The sequence below is a fragment of the Prionailurus viverrinus genome, chromosome A1, assembly GCF_022837055.1.
Source record: "Prionailurus viverrinus isolate Anna chromosome A1, UM_Priviv_1.0, whole genome shotgun sequence".
Classification (NCBI taxonomy): Eukaryota; Metazoa; Chordata; class Mammalia; order Carnivora; family Felidae; genus Prionailurus; species Prionailurus viverrinus.
In genome coordinates, this window is record NC_062561.1 from 20019058 (window position 1) to 20038652 (window position 19595).

The 19595-nt window shown below is 39.4% G+C and overlaps 1 protein-coding gene across 4 annotated transcripts in view; it reads left to right on the top strand.

Moving 5' to 3' along the window:
• The first annotated feature begins 3494 nt into the window (after positions 1–3494).
• INTS6 (integrator complex subunit 6) overlaps positions 3495–19595 on the top strand; it is a 105102-nt gene continuing 89001 nt past the window's right edge. The window contains exons 1-4 of one of the 4 annotated variants that reach the window (XM_047850426.1): positions 3495–3567; positions 4637–4722; positions 5105–5182; positions 6007–6156. In XM_047850426.1, coding sequence (XP_047706382.1) covers positions 4651–4722; positions 5105–5182; positions 6007–6156 — 300 coding nt within the window. In that variant the 5' untranslated portion in view covers positions 3495–3567; positions 4637–4650. Of the gene's footprint in view, positions 3568–3689; positions 4723–5104; positions 5183–6006; positions 6157–19595 lie in introns of those variants that run through there. The other 3 variants (XM_047850436.1, XM_047850418.1, XM_047850409.1) reach the window with 3 other exon arrangements.

Genomic DNA, 19595 nt, shown 5'->3' on the forward strand with positions numbered 1-19595 from the left:
ATGCTTATTACTTCTTGGTTTTGCGTGTGTGTGTGTTCTTTTCTTTTTTTTTTTTAATGTTCTCAACCTGTCAACATCATTGACTACTGTGATCTCAAAGAGTAAAGCAGAGAGCTGAGAAAATGGTAAGACAGCCAAAACAAACTTTGTTAGGTTACATATGAGGAACATTGGGTTCATCTGATTACTCTGTTCAGATGGCACATCCAGATACCGTAAGCCAAGTCCTTGGCACATAATTATTTTTAAACTGTGTTATCCTGCTTAATTGGTTTAAAATAATTTAGCAGGGTGCTGGTTGGCTCCTACAAATGAATCTAATTCATCAGTTCTTAATTGTTAAAATAGCCCTATTTCGACAATTTAGGCTATTGTTGAAGCCAGAGTCGCCACTCCTTCAGAGGCTTTCATATAATTTATTCATTCCCTTTTAAATTGGAGCCCTAGCATTAGGCAGCATTCCTTTAAAAAACAACAACAAAGAGCAAATTTTCTCCCACATACCTCTTCTGACCAATGTCCTCCCAGAGAAACCTTCCCTAATCCCCGAGACTGCAACAGCACAGGATTTAGCGCACATACTCCCAACTCATTCTCTCTCCCTCTAGCATTGCAAGAGCTCACCGTTTTTTCACTTGAGTCTGATGAAATAGTTGGCTTACATTTAGGGGCCATGTTTTAGATAAATAAGCCTGCATAAAACCAGAATTGTTCTAGAATCACAGAGATTGGAAAGCTCTGGTACTATTTAGTTTTCTCTTTTTATTTTTTGTCAAACATGGTTGAATTCCTGCAATTTAAATAAGCATATGATACGAATCCACGTATCACATTTATACTAGTGTCACATTTATAGTTTTTTTCCCCCTTTACTTTGCAGATTTATTTAAGAACTTCTTTTAAGAAATGTAATAATAACTCTAAGGGTATGTGAATTTTTAAAGTTATTTAGTGTGTACTACTAGATGTAGACATATACATAATTTTTATACTTTAAGCATATAGTTCTTAATCAGTATTTATAAGATTCACCTAAAGAGCTTTATAAAAAATGAGATGACCAGGGCCCATCCCAATTCTACTGAATCACTTGCCTCTGGGTATGGGGATTTGGTGCATTTTTAACTCTGTGGGCAATGCTGATGTGCATTTCCTGGCCCCAAACCACTGCTTTAAGCCATCATCAACCAATAGCTTAATTGTCAACCAGAGTCACTAAGAATAAACTTGGCCTATTTCACAATTCTGTCTAGGGACCACTCGTCAATGCTTCCTGGTTTCTGATTGCCTCTTGATTTGCTGCCTATATATGTCCTGATTTCTTTCTTGTTCTGCCTCTGGCCTTGCCTTCCAGCACTTCTGGGCTTCTGAACTGGAAACCTGGTCTTTGATCTCAGAAGCCATCATAAGCACAGGTTCTGGTTCTATGCTCTAGGTTGGCTCTTTGGACTTGGCTCTCCTGATCTTTGCATCTAACACTGTCTCTACCATACATCTCCATTTATGACAATCTGCCAACTCCACTGAGTCAGGGAAGAAAGAGCCATGATGTCTCCATAGGAAATGATTTCAAATAACTATAACAGGGAAAGTCATTATTAATGCATGCTCATGTACTTCAGTAGTCGAGTTTGATTTCCTTCAAACACTGCTTTGTACTTAGTACCCCAACTAAGAACTGTAATTTATATGGGGAGAAAAAATCCTTAGTCTGGAATAAAGGCCCTCTACTGTCTAGATCTGACCTACCTTTCTGGATCTTAATACTATTCTTCACATACCTAGTGCTCCAGCTCAGCTGAACTACACTGTTCCCCAGGAAGCCCCTGGCACTGCTGTTAGCTTCCTTTCTTCGCTACATTTTCAATGTCGAAAAGGACTTTTTCATCAGCAGCTGCCTCTTGCTTTACCCACATATTCAAATCCTACCAATTCTTTGAAGCAGTGTTTCTCAAACCTGAGTAATGCAAAGGAAATTCCTGTCATTCTAGAGAATACATATTAGGATAGGCAGGAGTCCATGGACCAGCTTGAAAAGCACTGGTACAGTAAACAGAAGGCCAATTCTATGAAAATCTTTCATTTGCAAATTATCACTTTGAAAGAAAAATGTTGTCTTTACAACTGGTGTAACAATTTGTATATTGTCATTAAAATGAAAACACACATTTTAAAGTCTCAAAGAACTCTTGATTTTTTATCTCCAGATCTAGGATCTCACAGAAATGTGGCTTTTAAGGAACATCCTAAATATACTGGCCCTGGAAAATGTTCATCACCCAAGGGTAATACATTTTTCTCTTTTCTGAATTATTTAGCATCTAATCACTCTCTGCCTTGTAGTAGCTAATAATATGTATGTAGTATTTTTCTAAAAAAAACCACAAGCTCTTTGAAGGCAGGGTCCACATTTTAATCATTTTAAAACTCCACTGGTCCTCAGCAAATATTGGATGTAAGACCTGTATTCCATCTTATTTTGTAGTCCAAATCTCTTAAAAATCTCTCTTCTGTCGTACATACTCACAGAACAGCGTATGACTGAAACAGCCCTACTATAAATTCACAAGAAGTTCAGAGGTTGTCCTAAGTATTAGGAAAAAGTCCAAGTTATGAAACTCAAGATTTTTAAAAAGTGCTACAAAACCAGTCTCTTTTGTGTTGAGACTGATAGGAACAATTTCATTAAATGATCAGCAGGCAAATAAGAATTTCAGGATAAAAAATAAAGTCGAAATGCAAGGCTAGCAGGAGAGGCCCTAAAGACATCTACACAGTCTTTATAAGGGTTGTGTGTCTCTTACACACAGGCACGGTCTTCAGTTTTTCAACTAGTATATTTGAGTGAACAGTGTTCCTCGGACATTTAGGAAAGGATTCATTACTTCGGGCAGGGTGAATAGGGGTTTCGTTTAACCAAGAACGACTTCCCGCATACATTATTCGGAACCAGTCTTAGACACAGCATGCAGTGAAAGGGAAGAGCACTGGCAGGATTATGAGGAACCCACTGTCACCTAGGCAAGCTGAAATCAGTTTTTCCATTTAAAAAAGAGTTCTTGGTCTACGGTTTTCTAAGGTCCCTTTTAACTCTGAAATTGACGTTCTTTGGTCCTAAGAAAACTCGGCTTGACAGAGGTTATTTGGTAGAATCGTTTTTCCCCCCCGAGAATAAAAAGCGCAACAAACTGTTTATCGATATTTGAGTCTTTCCCCATGTCCTTTAAAGGGCTGAGTTAGGAAAACAGAAGGTTAGTCCTCTTTTTGTTGGGTCCTCCACCGAGAGCTCCTGGTGTGCTCCGGGTCCAGCCCTCACCCTAGGTCGCTCCCCAAGGCCGAGCGAGACTGCGGGCGAAGCTGGCCTCTCATCCCCACTCCCCGCCGGGAGCGGTGGGACTGGCGGAGATTAGTCCCAGGTCATAAACAACCTCTCACTTCCCCTCCCCCGCCCCGGGCCCGCCCGCGCAGGGGCCGGCCCTCCCAGGCCCAAGGAACCTCCTCCGGCGACCGCAGGCCCGGAGCTCTCCTCGCAGGGAAGACCGCGCGGGCCGGCCCCCTTCTAAGCGGGTATTTGATTACTTTACTCATCCCCTCCTCACTCGCCCCCGGGGGAAGGGGTTTGATACTGCGACCTCGCAAGGGTAGGTGAGGCCAGCCTCCATTTCCCTTCCTCCGACCCCTATCACCTCCAACAGCCAAGGAGAGGCCAGCGGCACTGACGCGCAGACTCACATCCGCGGCCGCCCCGCGCGCGCCGCCGCGGCCCCCTCCCCCACGCCACGGTCTTTCCGCGGTCGGTCCCCGCCCCTTCCCGGAGCCCGCCTCCGCGTCTGCTGGCCCGCCTGCTCGTCCCTTGCGCTCGCTCTCGCGCGCACCCGATGCCCCGCCTCCGCGCGTGCTCAATAACTGTTCCCGGAGCCGGCCTACAAGCTTCCCCCGCCCCTGAGCTGTTTGAATATGCTAATGAGAAGCTTGGGATTAGCCAATAGGATAACGGGGCGGTGCGTCACGTGGCTCGAGGACGTGTCAAGGGGCGGAGCCTCTGCAGACCCTGCCCGAGTTAAAACCGGAGTGTGAGAGAGAAAAGCGCTTCAGTAGCGAGAGGGGCTGAGAAAGTGGTGACACCGCCGGGGTGCGGAGGGAGTCCCTGAAACTTCTCCCAACAGCCCCAGGGCCAATCTCCCCTCAGCCCACTCCCCTCTTCGCCAGCTCCCAGGTCCCCACTCCCTGTACCGGGGGTGGGGTGGGGAGCCAGGCCCGTCTCCCGCTGGGACACACACAGGGGCCGGGAGCGGGGACGGGACCCCCGAGGCGGGGGGGACGGACGGACCGACCGACAGACAGACGGCCGGGCGCCCGCCCCAGCGGGCAGGCAGGCAGGAGGAGGCGGAGGCGGGGGTACGACGGGGAGGACTGGGTCTGGGGAGTTTCCTCTCAACTATCGGGGGAGAAACTCCCCGCAGCCGGAGGAAAGACCCAGACGGTGTTTTCCTCCCGGGGGCCGCGCTCCCCCGCCCCGCGTAGCGGCGGTCGCCGCCGCCGCCACCGGCGCCTCCACCTCTACCATCTCCTCTTTCTCCACCTCGGGCCCCGGTGTCCCCGGCCAGCACTATGCCCATCTTACTGTTCCTGATAGACACGTCTGCCTCTATGAACCAGCGCAGCCATCTGGGCACCACCTACCTGGACACGGCCAAAGGCGCGGTAGAGACCTTCATGAAGGTACCGACTGACCGAGCCCGGGCGGCGACCCGGGCCCGGCGACCCACGGGCGGCAGGGGTGGGGGGGAGGGTGGCCGGGGGCGGCGAGGCGGAGGTGTCGGGGACCTGACTGCGGGAGCTGCCGGGCTCGGGGACCCCCTCCCCCACCGCGCGGGCGGGCGGGCGCTGCGAGCCGGGCTCGGCCCAGGCCCGGGCTCCAGGCGGTGTGTGGGGGCCGATCTGTGTGTGGGGGGCGGTGTGGAGGGGTGGCCGCTGCGTGTGCGGTACTGTGGGGGGGGGGGGCGGCGGGGCCGCTCGGCGCCCTTCGCATCGTAACCTCGCTTCTGTGCTTCCCTCTCGCCCGCCCTGTTCCTTCTCCTGTCCCCCACCCGCTCTCCCGCAGCTCCGTGCCCGGGACCCTGCCAGCAGAGGAGACAGGTATATGCTGGTCACTTTCGAAGAGCCGCCCTATGCTATCAAGGTAACAGCCCTCGCCCTCCCCCTTCCCTTCCCTGTTCCTTCCTCGCTCGCCCTCCCCGCCCCCCCATTCACCCTTCATTATGCTCCCCTCCCCCACCCGCTGTGCTCCAGGCGCTGAGGTCTTTTCCCCTGCGGGCTTCCACCCCCTCCCCCGCTCCGGAGCGTCCTGGCGCGGCGCGGAGTCGCTGGGCCACCGCCGTCCCCTCCCCAGCCCGGCCCGGCGGCGGCGGCGGCGGCGGCGGCGGCGCTGCGATCAACATGGCCGACATTTCCCCTCCGCGGCGTGAGCGGCAGCAATGAACTGTGGGGGATATTTATTCAAGTTAGCCCCAGTGACAGCCGGGCCCGGCCGCGCCGAGCCCGGGTTTGCATTAAAGGGGACTCGGCCCGGGGCTCGGCCGCGCTCGCCCTGGTTGGCGAGCGAGCCGGGTGGGGGGCTGCGGAGCTTGGTGTTCGGATTCTTCCTCACAGGGCCGCGGGCCAGTGGGACAGCTGCAGGTTAACTTCAGAAGTCCTGCCCACTTCTGCTTTCCACCAGTACCTTTTGCATGCCCAAATCTTGGGTAGTAGGTTCGGGAGTAAATTTCCCAGGGAAGCTATAAAGTATTAAGGCTGTTAGCCACCAAAAGCTGTAGAGCCAGCAGGTTTATCCTTGGCCACCTTTGAAGAGAGTTTCCTTGGCAGTGATACGGTATTAACACGTTAATCTAACCATACTGTAAAGTGAAGCAAAGCAGCTCCTTGGCGAACGGCATATTGTAACGGCCGCCCGTGTGTACATGGCTTTAAAGGATGAAAAAAAAAATTCTTACATTTTCTTTACAGGCCGGATGGAAAGAAAACCATGCAACGTTTATGAATGAACTGAAAAACCTTCAGGCTGAAGGACTTACGACTCTTGGCCAATCCCTAAGGACAGCTTTTGATTTATTAAATTTAAATAGATTAGTAACTGGCATAGACAACTATGGGCAGGTAGGTTGAATATTAAGGTGGAAAAACAGTTAATTTTTCTTTTTGTGGAGAAACACTGTCAAGTCCAAAACCTATATAACATGAAATACAAGTATGAAGCATTTCAGATTAAAGTACGATATGCACATAATACAAAAGTGAAACTGACCATATTTTACTGGCTTTAAAGCCCTCATTTTTTTTTTCTTAAAATGTATTTGTATTCAGAATTAGAGTCTGAATTTTTGTGCTGTAGCATTGACATGAATTTGGTTTTAATCCCTTGAAGTTCACTCAGGTTATAAAAGGGGAAAACTTTCTGCCTCACCACGCTCAGTTTCTGTGATAATCTACCCACAGACAATTGTGCAACTCCTGTAGTGACTTCTGGACACTAGTTGACTAGTGGTTTTCATTTTTTTGTTAGTAAAAACATCAGACGAATTTTTGTTTTTGTCGGGGTTTAATTTAACCATATTTTATAGTTATTCTGAAAGGTAAGATTTTCATTGGCGTGCAGTAACTGAGTACATTAACATTTTTCAGCTGTTGAAGCATCCACAGTAAGCATCTATGCAGGAAGAATTCTGAATTCGCTTCTGAATTAAATCATGGGTCCAGAGGCTGTTATTATTTTTGAACTCCATACTTGGAAAAGAGGCTTTTTGAATTTTCTTTATCTCTGCACCCCCCCCCCCCCCCCCCCGCCCGCCCCCATATGATGGTTCACTATGAAATAAGGCAAAGTAGTCCGTTGTAATTTTTGAGATTGCTGGCCAGGAAAATTAAAGATACTGGTGAATGTGTAATGTTACACATAACAAAGGAATATTAGTTCCAAGTTCAATTTTTAAGTTGTAGTCCAGAAACATTATTGCCACAAATGATACATTTAGGAATACATTTTGTTCTTTTCTCAAGGTCCATGAGCCACAATTTTCATGAGTTTGACAAATTTCAGGAAAATTTCCAGTGATTATAACTTTTGGTTGCTTTATATAGGAAGAAACAGAATTATTCCCTTGTTTTAGAAATGTTTATGCTTTGCTTAGTGGTACCTATTGGGTACCTAAACATTTTTGGAAAGAGCTGAGTATAATCCTATAGCATTTAAGTATACATGATTCAGAGTCATTTTGTTCTAGTTCTACTGAATTGCACTTCCATTGTTTAATTCAGTAAATGCTTATTTTCTTACCACATAAATCTTTAAGTTTTTCTATCCTGTTTTATTTTGCAATATTTGTAATTTTAGGTAGGTTTGTCATGAACTTTTTCTGCCAAGAATCTGTAAAATAGATTTCTTACCCTTTTCTATTTCTTTGTTATATGTAGTGATATACAGGCCTATTGGTGAAGGTTTTGATCCAAGCTTCTTTGAGTTCAAAGACAAATTTGAAACTTGCCATTATTTGGTTACTCTTAATTTGGTTGTCCGGGTGTCAATGTATGGAAGAACTATTTCCTATTTCTCTGCATCATATTTCATAAGGCATTTACACACATTTACCTCCTGCCACCTATTAAAAATATTTCTTAGGGTGTTTCTTTAGAGAAGCTGATTGTCGTGGAGAGGCTGAGGACATTTGCAATTTAAGCTCGTATTTTCCTTTTCCCAGTTGCCATCTTCCACCAGAGAATGCTTAAGTTCTTATCTGTAAAGCGTACGATGTTTGAGGTTGAAGGTGGTCCTGCTGGGCTGTTACCACTTTGACCAAGAGAAGAGCCTGGAGATTGGGATGTTTTTGCATGTTCGGATTTATTAATTCAAGAAGGGGGAGGGATAATGCTTCTCAGTTATTTTGATGAGTAAGCAAGGATGCATGGAGTAGTACTAGTGCTTATGTCCTGAATTGGCACATAAAAGTGACACTAGCATTAAAATAATTGAGGAAGCCATAATTTTCAAACGAAAATGAGTAAAGCACTTACTTAGAAGAAAACATCTTCCCAGAGATATTTCTCACCATAAGTCTTTATTTCGCTGATTTAAATATTACACATTTTCTGTTAAAGGATAGATTATCAAGAATTTTGGATGTCTCAAATACTTAACACTAAATATAGTTCGTGTATTTTCTTTGTTAAGAGTACTTTGTGTTTGCCTGTTTTCTGTGGAATAGTTTTATTCTGTAACCTCAGTGTTTTTACATAAATACTTCCCCTTTCATACTCTACAAGGACCCACAGTACTAAATACTTGTATATAATTTTAGTACGTGAAAGGAAATGAGACAACGTGAGCTAGATGAAAGGGACAGAGCATATTTTTAGAGAGCATCTAAAAACATTTATGTACATTTCTGAATGACTTTCTTAAATACCTCAATGTGGATGTATATGTATGTATATTAGATACCCCCATAGCTACTCCCTCCCCACATACATGTACATATGTGATTTTCCATAACTAATCCCAAGGGTATTTTCAATGTCTGTATTGCTTGTGTTAAGTTAGTAAGTATATCTACGAATAAATTGTCTTTGAGATGTTAGTAATTAGGATACTAACAGAATTTGTAGGGTGTAAGTAAGGTTAAAGTAGCTGAGAAAAAAAACGCATCTTGGTGATTGTTTTCTTCAAGCACTTTGGATATCCCAGTAAAAACTTCCTTGCGTATAGAAGTCCGTATAAATATTTAATTTTGAAAATCTGTACCATTTGCTGATATTTCTGCAATCATGGAACAAAGTATAGCTTCTTTCTAGTCTTTTCCTTGGATATTATAGCAACACTTAAATTGCTTATCATTGCAGCTAAATGTGACACATGTGTTTTTTACATGTATTCGCCAGAGTTTCAAATAATGCTGATCTTTTGAGAACCACCGAAAATCTGATGAAGAGAATCCTTGAGCAGTACCTAAAAGCAGATACAATATGTGTTTAATTTTTTAAAGGATTTTCAATGCCAAATTTTACCTCATTTGAAAAATAGTAACTTTTTAGACAAGATCAAATTGAATGAATCTTAGGGAGAAGAATTTTAACCAGTTTATTCTTCAGCATAAATATTTGTGAACTTAGCAAATTCAGGTAGAGTTCTAATACTACTTTTTCCCTTTTACCCAGGCAGTATCTATTTAGTACTAAGGTAGTACAAAATACAGGCTTTTCTTGTAATGTAGGTGAAGTAATGAAAACTTGATTCCCATTTGGGTTTTTTGTTTCCCTTAGGCTGTCAAGAAATATATTACCAGTAGTTTTATATTTATTGACATTTGTCGACATTTTTTTCAAAAGAAAGTAGATTTTTGTACTGGAACGTGCTTCTGTGCTGAGTATGAACTGGAAAGAGTGGTGAATGGTATTTTGTAAAATTTTTAAGTCCATGAACTTTTTTTCCTAATTTTTTAAATTGTGGTTAAAAAAAAAAAAAAAAGAAAACCCACATAATACCAAATTTACCATCTTAACCGTTGTTTGTTTGCTTGTTCATTTATTTAAGTAATCTCTATAACCGTGTGGGGCTTGAACTCAACCCAGAAATCAAGAGTCCCCTGGTCTTCCTGCTGAGCCAGCCAGATGCCTGCTGTACAATTTGGTAGTATTAAGTATATTCACACTGTTTTGCAACCAGTCTCCAGAACTTTTTCAATCTTTCATAACTGAAACTTTATACCAGTTGAACATAACTTATTTTTTCCTCCCTCCAGTCCCTGACAACCACGATTCTAATTTCTATCTCTATTTGAATACTCTAGAGATGCCTTATATAAATGGAATCATACAGTGTTAGTCATTTTGTGACTGGCTTATTTCACTTAGCATAATGTCTTCACCATTCATCGCTGTGGTAGCTTATTTCAAGATTTTATACTCCTTCTTAGGACTGAATAATTTTTCATTGTATGTATATACCACGTTTTGCATATCCATTCATCCATGATGGACTTTTGGGTTTCCACCTCTTGGCTATTTTGAATAATGCTGCTATGAACAAGGTGTGCAAATGTCTCTCTGAGATCCTGCTTTCAATTCTTTTGAATATACACCCTGAAGTGGAATTGCTGGATCCTGTAATTTTATTAAATTTTTGAAAAACTCCTCTATTTTGCATAGTGGTTGCAATTGTTTTATATTCCCACTAACAGGGCACAAGAATTGCAATTTCTCCACATGCTTGTCAACACTATTTTCTGTTTTTCTGATTTGGGCCATCATAATAGATATAAGTGATATCTTACTGGTTTATTTGCATTTGCCCAATTATTTATATTGAGCATCTGTTCATATGCTGGTTGGTCATTTGTATATTGGTTTCGGAGAAACGTCTGTTTAAGTTCTTTGCTCATTTTTTAATTAAGTTATTTGGTTTTTGTTGTTGTTGTTGTTGAGTTGTGGGAGTTCTTTAAATATTTTGGATATTAACCCCTTACCAGATACGTGATTTGCAAGTTTTTCTCCCATTTCATGGGTTCCCTTTTCACTCTTGATTGTGTCCTTTGATGACAGAAGTTTTAATTATTGATGGAGTCCAGTTTAATTTTTCTTTTGTTGCCTGTGCTTTTGGTATCCTCTCCAAGAAATCATTGCCAAACCCAATGTCTCTGAAGCTTTCCCCCTATATTTTCTTTTAGGAGTTTTAGTTTTAGGTCTTGCATTCAAGTTTTTAATCCATTTTGACTTAATTTTTGTATATGGTGTATGGTAAGGGTCCAACTTCATTCTTCTGCCTGTGGACATCTGGTGTTCCTAGCACCATTTGTTTGAAGAGACTCTCCTTTCCCCCATCGAAAGGCTTTGGCCAGTCCTTGAACTTCTTATAAACCTCTTAGACTTATCTTCAATAATTTTTATTGGCTCATAATTCTTACTGATGGATAGGGGACTCTACAGCAAGTTTGCTTAAAAGTTTTTTCTCTCCATCTTTTTTTAACTGGATAAAAGAAGCACAATGGCCAGGAATGTGAAAATTGGAATCCCAGTCCTGACCTTGATACTGAATTACTGTGTAACATGCTTTACCACCCTGTGCCTCTGCTTCTTCATATTCCAGATTACTAATAATGAAGCCATTGTACTGTTATTATAGAAATGATTAGAGGTTTAAATGGGATGGTATATTAAAAATGTACTTTCAAACTTGTCAAGTGCCAAGGAGACACAAAGCTTTCTTTTTTCCCTCAATAGGTTAGTTTGTTTACCTCTAGTTTTCTGTTATTTTTTGACCTTAAATTTGAAATTTTGATTATAAAAATGTGGTGATTTTTAAAGCAGAATTTTATTACATGCTTTGAAATCTAACAGCCTATTAAATAGGTATTTTTTTTTTCTCTTGGGCTTTGTATTGCTTCCTGAGAAAGCAGTGTGGAAAGTAAATACTATCACTTGGCCGAGTTGTCATAATGGCAGTTGATAAATATGACGAAGCATAGGGATGGTTTGTAAGGTTCAGATAAGTCAGAAAGTCATTCTTTTTTGTAGGAATACAAGTTAGAGAAGAAGGGACCTTTACGTAGAACAAAAGCACAGGTTGTAGGATTCTCTCAAATGGGAGCTCCCCCTAGTGCGTTTAAGATGAGATTTACACAAGTTTGTTTTGCAAGGAACCTTTGAGGAACACCTCTGTTGAGTATATCAAGGGATATTTTAATAAGAAGGTTTGAGCTTAAAGTAGCATGAAGTGTGTTTGATTTATTTCCTATTGAGTATTAGTTTTAAAGGTGTAATTTAAATGAAAAATTTTAAGACCTAGATTTTATTTTCTTTGAAAACACTTACTGTCACTTTTCTTCATAATTTATGCTCTAAATCTGTTTTCTGAAGGATAAAAAAATTGCTTTGTCATGATCTTTCAAAAGAAAATGAAAAAGGATATCCAAAGGACATTATTGCATTCTTAATTAGAAATTACTGTGTAATTCTTACTGTGTAAGAAATTATAAGTATAAAAAGCAAAAAATAATAGGTTTTACTTCAAAGAGAATTTTATTTTCCCTTCATGCAAATGAATGTCAGTAATTACATATTAAATTATGTACAACTGAAAATTAAAAGGCTGGGAACAAATGTAATATTTGAATGAAAGAATTCTACTTTTCACGTATTTTAAGTTGATTTAAGGTCATTTGTGGTCAGGAGTAAGGAAAGAACTGTTTAGACACGTTCATGTCATAGGTTTCTACAAAGAGATTGTGCAACATTTTATAACTTGAAATTTCTTTAAATATTTAAAATAACCCTTAGCCAATATAACCCTTCACTCAAGTTTCTAACGTATATGTAAAATCATCTTGGTGGTCTTTTTTCATTTGCTTCAGCAGTGCCCATATGTTACTAGCCCTGTGTTCTTTCATTTAAAAAAAAGTATTGCCCTTATGTAAACTTAATTTTTATTTAGCAGTGTTATTAAGTTTCTTAATTTAAACATGGTCCCAGACCATAGACAAAATACTAAAGTTTTTTGTTTCTGTTTTAGTTTGTCAGAAGAAGCAGATTCTTTTTCCCCCAACTTTTTTATTGAGGTACAACTTAAATACACAAATCTTAAGTGTGAAGCTTAGTGAATTTTTATATACGTTCTTGAGAACAAGATTGAACTTTTGTATCTCCTGACAGAAATTTTCATTGGACTTTATGTATCATTATGACTTTTGTTTTATGGGACTTTAGAATTGCAAGTCCTGTTAAAAGTTTACTCCATCTTCCTCATTCTATACATGAAGAAAGTAAAGCCCAGAAAAGTTTAGAAGGCTGATTTCTTTACACTTATGAAATATTTTAAAAGATTAAAATTGGTTATGGAACAGTTATACAGATTTTTTTATTAGCAACTTGTATGTTATTAAAGAACAAATTTTATTTACAAGTGTAACCAATAGATATAAGTCCCTTTTTAGGGGTATGTCTGTGGTTCTCTACTGGAATATGCTTTCTTTCATTTCCTCTGGTGAAACCAGGCAATTCATTTTGCCAGTTTGTTACATTTAGCCTTTCTTGTAACACTATGAAAATACTGTTATATGCAGTTGGAGTTCCTCCCCACTCCCTTGGAAAAAAGTTAATATGAACGTTGGGGGCCCTGGGGTGGCTCAGTTGATTAAGCGTCCTACTTTCTGGTCATGATCTTGCGATTCATGGGTTCGAGTCCCGTGTCGGGCTCTGTGCTGACAGCTCAGAACCTGGAGCCTGCTTCAGATTCTGTTTCTGTCTCTATCTGCCTCTTCCCTGCTCACACTGGGGAGGGGGCAGAGAGGGAGAGGGAGTGAGAGAGAGAGAGAGAGAGAGAGAGAGAGAGAGAATATGAGAGAGAATCCCAAGCAGGCTCTTCACTGTCAGTGTGGATTCGCTATGGAGCTCTTTGCGGGGCTCAGATTCCCAAACTGTGAGATCACGACCTGAGTGAGCCAAAATCAAGAGTTGGATGCTTAGCCTACCAAGCCACCTAGGCGCCCAGATATAAGATAATTTTGAAAACCTCTTAGCATCGTCTTTTAAGATTTAGAAAACTCTGATTGGTTCTATCTGTTCCCACTCCATCCGTGAGTTCCAGGCCAGTCATGTAACCTCTCAGCCTCAGTTTCCTCATTAGGAAGATGAGGTGAAAGGATCTATGCTGCAGGATTGTGGTGAAGATTAAGTGGTATGGAATGTAATTTATTGTAACACTTACTCTCATTTTTATGAATTTCCTTTTATTTGCATTTTAAAGACTGGAATTGTGGGCACATGGTATGTTATACAGCTTTTTTCAGTATAAGCAGTGTGGTACAGAAAGAACTGCTTCATTAGAACTGGTCGTGCCTGGCTCTGCCACTTACTAGCTTAGGCTGTATTGACAAGTCCCCTTAGCCTCACTGAACTTCAAATCACTTATCCACAAAATGGTGAAAATAACATAATTCTTGGGAATTTTTGTAAGAACTAGAAATATTAATCATTTAGCAAAGTGCCTGTTTGGCACATGGTAGGAACTCAGATGACGATGATTAACTGTCGTGCCCAATGTTATGTTAAACACTTAACCGGGCAAAGCTTTGTAATCCGAAACCTTTGACAGAGGTTCCATAACCCAACATCTATCCATCATAAACATCGTAAGATGCTAGAATTAGCTAGCCAGTATTTCTAGCTAATGTAAAATTTTGTGCCATAAGGAACAAACATAATGGTTTTGGCTTTAAATTGAAGCTCCAAAAATATTTTCCCCTTGGTGTTGAAAAGTTTTTTCTCCAAAATCTCTATTTCTTGTTCAAAAACACTTTGATAACATGTTTAATTTAATAAATCAAACATGTTTTTCGATTTTCAGAGAAAGAAGGTTTTAATTTTTTGAGGAAACTTAGATCTGAGTCCATTTCTAGGGCTTCGTAAATAGTATATTTTAGAATACGAGTTGGTGTTGGTTGGGATGGGGTGGAGGGAGGATGTTCTTGTACAGAAGAAAGGTCAAATGTGAAATGTTATGATCCCTTTTATTATTTGTAATGTAGATTTATGTGGGAAAAATAGGATAAGCCTAGGAAGGATTTTTTTCTATATGGTAATAGTTCTTTTTTAGAGCATATGTGATCTAAAATCGGATGATTGGTATAGTGAGGTATAGTTGCACATAAGAAAATATTTTAACATAAGAATCTTACAATTAAGAGGATTATTTGTAACCAAAGGACAAATTTATATCAGGCTAGTGATGTCTTATCAAGATTTATTCTTGTTCCTATGCACTCTTGCTTTTTTAATCTGTTCCTTAAAAGGATATGGCATTTTAACATTTTCCATTTTTTGCTTTTGCCTAGATAAGCTGAGGGACTCGTGGTAAAGGTCCTCAGAAGGATTATATTGTCTGACAAACTGTTACAGTGATGAAAACAGTTCTGAGTATGTGAGAAAAAGTAATTGTAGCATTAGCTATTAGTAATGTACTTTGAAACTCCTCAATGGCAGTATTGATGCTGGCATGTTAAAGGAAACCTCGTTAGATATTAGGAAACATCAACAAAGTCTTCTGGTTATTTTGGAGTTTGAACACTGGAAGCATACCAACAATTATTCTGAAAGGATTAAAAACAATAGTTTTTTTTTTTTTTTTGGTTGTTTTTTATTTTTTTAATGTGCATTCATTTTTGAGAGAGAGAACAGAGTGTGAGCTGGGGAGGGGCAGACAGAGAGGGAGACAGAATCCAAAGCAGGCTCCAGGCTTTGAGCTGTCAGCACAGAGCCCAACGCAGGGCTTGAACTCCCTGACCTCGAGATCATGACCTGAGCTGAGGTCGCATGCTTCACCGATTGAGCCACCCAGGTGCCCCGACAATAGATTATTTTTAATCCCCGGAATTGAAGATGATTCTGTGTTCTGTGAAAGGTTAGGCTGCAAACCTCAGTAAGTGATGTTACAAAGGCTCCATCTACAAGATGATGACAGCATTCAGTCCTTTTGGATTATTGAGAGTAAGCAAAATGATGTCTTTGTGGCCTCTGATAATGCCTGAGTTGTGGTAATTCCTGGTCATTTATGTACTTTGGCAGGTAAAAGCTAATGTAAAATTTTGAATTTTTGTTGTACAGTTTTAGTTGTCAATCCATTTCTCAAAGCAGTAAGTTAGAAAAACCAAGAAATTGCATTCAGAAAATTGGGCCTAAATCAGATAATAGAGTAAAAAGTCTTTATATGTTGGAGTGCCTGGTGGCTCACTTGATTAAGTGTCAGACTTGATTAAGTGTCAACTCAGGTCATGATCTTGTGGGTTCGTGGGTTCGAGCCCCATGTTGGGCTTTGTGCTGACAGCTCAGAGTCTGGAGCCTGCTTCAGATTCTGTTGTCTCCTCTCTCTCCCCTTTGCCCACTAACGTGCACATGTGCTCTTTCTCTCTCCCTCTCTCTCAAAAAATGAATAAATATTAAAAAAAAATTTAAAAGGTCTTTATATGTAAATTTTATTGTTAATCCAGAAGGGACAATGTCTAATCTCAAACAACATTATATTGAATGTAACTCTTAATGTAATAAAAAAAAAAAAAGTCATTCTTAGAGCTTCCATTTTAATGAGCTTAGAGCAACTATCAGAAACGTGTGACAACTATCCAGTCATTCATATGACCTCTGTTTTTTCATGAGGTTCATTTCTAAGGTAAAACCTTTGTGGATTTGTATGTATAGTTAGAAGGGCTTATATACTTTTCTTGGCAAAAGGCCCAAGTATTATGTGGTTAGTTTCTCATTTCCTAAACATGTCACCTATTTTGAAAATTTTAAATCTATAAACACTTGGGAAGGGACTTAGTACTAAGCATCAGTAAATGTTTGAGTCAGAGCCTAGGGAGTACAGAGTACAAATACCTTTTGTAATGGATTTGGAGAAATTTTAATAGTTCCTTCTAAAACTTCTGAAATTGGGTTACCATCAATTCTTTCCTAAAAAGTGAAAATTCATGTTTTTTTTTTTTTTTTTTTTTTTACAAAGCAGAGCCCCTTAAAACTAATCTCGAATTATGATTTATCCAATTAAATTATTTTCAGTTGGCCTTCAGCTATAGCACATGGGAAAAAATAGACTGTCAATTTTTCCAAGTGCTTATCATGAATTTTTTTTTGCTTTATTAAATTTAATGCTTTATTGCTAACTTTATTGACATGAAACATTTATTAGGCAGTTCCTTCTCATTTTCAGTTGTAGTCATGAAGATACTTACATAGAATGCTGTGGTTGAATTCCATCTTCTGTGTAGGAGAGCTGATGTGTGTGTGAATGATTTTTTTGTGAACATATGTGTGGATGTTTAGGAAAAAATAGCTCTTAATAGTTAAAGACATGATTTAACCAGACTTTTGCAAAGGTAATATCTATACATTTGGTGGTAATCAACACCTCAAGGAGATGATTGGTCTGGATAGTATAGGTAGGTCTGTGTGACTTATTGATGTCAAATTAATTTTCAGCATTATTGCTATATATAACTTCTTCTGTCTTTGAAGATAGGTTTTCATCCTGGCTTTTTTTTTTTCTTTTTCTGCCATGTTTGCAACATGTTTACTATTACATTCTTTGCTGGAATTTTTTCCCAAATTAATATTACCTAGTCCATTTAATATAATGAGCATATTAGGTTTTTTTAAATCTAGAATGTTAGTATTTTTTTTTAAGTTTATTTATTTTGAGAATGAGAACAAGCAGGGTGAGGGTCAGAGAGAGGGAGGGAGAGGGAATCCCAAGCAGCACATGAGCTCATCCATGCTCAGCACAGAGCCCGACGCAGGGCTTGATCATGACTGTGAGATCATGACCTGACCCAATGTCAAGAGTTGGACACTTAACCTACTGAACCACACAGGTACTCCCCAATTTTTTTTTTTTTTACTGCTATTACTGTTTAAATATTACCAAAACCAGTTATTTATTTGTAGAATAATCTTGTTTAAATTTTAGATTCCAGTTCAAATGTAAAACTCAAATTCTGTGAAGTTATTAAATATTTAATATTTTAGACCTATTGAATTTATATTACTGGTTTTTGATGCAGTATTTCTTAGCCCTGTATGTTATGGAGTTTCCTTAACATTTTTGTCCTAAAGTCAAACTGTTCTTCAGTTCTTACAGTATTTCTTTTTTTCCCCCGTGTTTGTTTATTTTTGAGAAAAAGAGAGCATGATGGGGGAGAGGCAGAGAGAGAATCCCAAGCAGGCTCTGCTGTCAGTGCAGAGCCGACCTGGGGCTCAATCCATGAACTGTGAGATCACCGACTGAGCCACCTAGGCGCTCCTATAGTATTTCTTACATGATTACTGTGTGGTTTATTAATTGAATCAAATTATAGGATATTGCTCTTGGTCGTTACATTAAAATAAATATATGGGATTCCCCTGGCTTTTTCTTAAGTCTTATTTCATCTGTTTTTAATGATGCTAATATTTTTAACATAAGGAATTGTATGGTTAGGTAAAGGAACTATATTTGTACACAACTGTATAATGGAATTACTTGAAACTAAAAGAATATATATTTTAATGTGGAATTTTAATTGTTTAATTTTGATGTTTTTCTGTAGTTATAGACCTTAATTTATTCTAAGATGCTAGGTTTTCATACACTAGCAGATTTTTAAAGGTTTATTTTTAGATACTAAGCACATTTTAATTTTGACTACTTGTTTTGAATGTGTAATAAATGCACATGGTTAAAAAGTTCAAGCATTATAGAAAGTTACACAGTTGCTCACTTCCATTGTTCAGGGGCAGCCATGGTTAATCAGTTTGTAATGTATCTTTCAGAGATCTTTTATTTTTTTTTAATCTTTTAAAAAATTTATTATTTTTAGAGAGAGTGGGGGAAGTGCAGGGGTGGGGGAAGAGAGAGAGAGAGAAAGAGAGGGAGAGGGAGAGAATCTTAAGCAGGCTCCATGGTCAGCGTGGAACCTGATGTGGGGCTCTATTCCATGACCCTGGGATCATGACCTGAGCTGAAATCAAGAGTGGGACACTCAACCAACTGAGCCACCCAGGCTCCCCTTTCAGAGATCTTTTCTATATATTCAGAGGTGCTATTTTTTTTATAAGCACTAATTTCCTAAGGTGAATATTTTAGAGTTTTTTTTTTTTTTATCAAAAGACTCATTTTTGCCATACCACTTGAGATCATAACTATAAAAGTAATAATCTTAAATTCTAAAACAAACATAAAACTTGTAATTCTGGCCTTGGAATATTGATTTAAATATAAGGCTGTCAGGCCTTTATTGACTTAAGTAATTAATATATTTTGTTTGGAATGTTTAATTAACCAGTTGTGATTCATTCCTGTAATATAACGAACCTCCCACCCTTTAAAAGAAGCAAAACTGTATTAACGACAGTGAATTATTGAATAGAAGATATAATTAGCACATCAAAACTGTGATTTCATAGATCTTATTGATATAGTTTGAGGCAAAAATAAAATAACTGACTTCAAGGGAAATATTGAGTACATAAATATTAGTACAGGTAATAAGCAGATATTGACAAAATTCTGGTTGTGGTATGCAGTTGCCTGAAGTTGAGCAATACTGAACTAAATGTTACATATACTAGTTGACTTGTATTTGCAAAGTATGTATTAAAAGCTGCTTTTCTCATTTCTATGTAGTTGTAATTGTGTTTATTATCAGTATTATGACAAGTCTTTGGAAGTGAATTGCATCCTAAGATATTTTTCTTTTAGAAATGAGTTTAAAGGAGATGAATATTATGAAGTAGATGACATCTATATCTAACACAGAACAATAATATTAATATTTCTGTGTTTTATATTTTCTCGATAGAATCTGAATTTTGACAGATTATGAAGGGAGTGTCAGCATTTCTAAATGAGAATGAAGTAGTTGGTCATATTTTAGAGGAACATATATTGTCACCTCTTTTTTAGATATGGTAGTAGAGGAAAATAGGATTGATAATGCCAGCTTTATGTTCTTATTTATGTAGATTTTCCAGAGATGTAAATAGGGGACCTAAACATCTAGTTTAGCAACTTAACCGTTAAA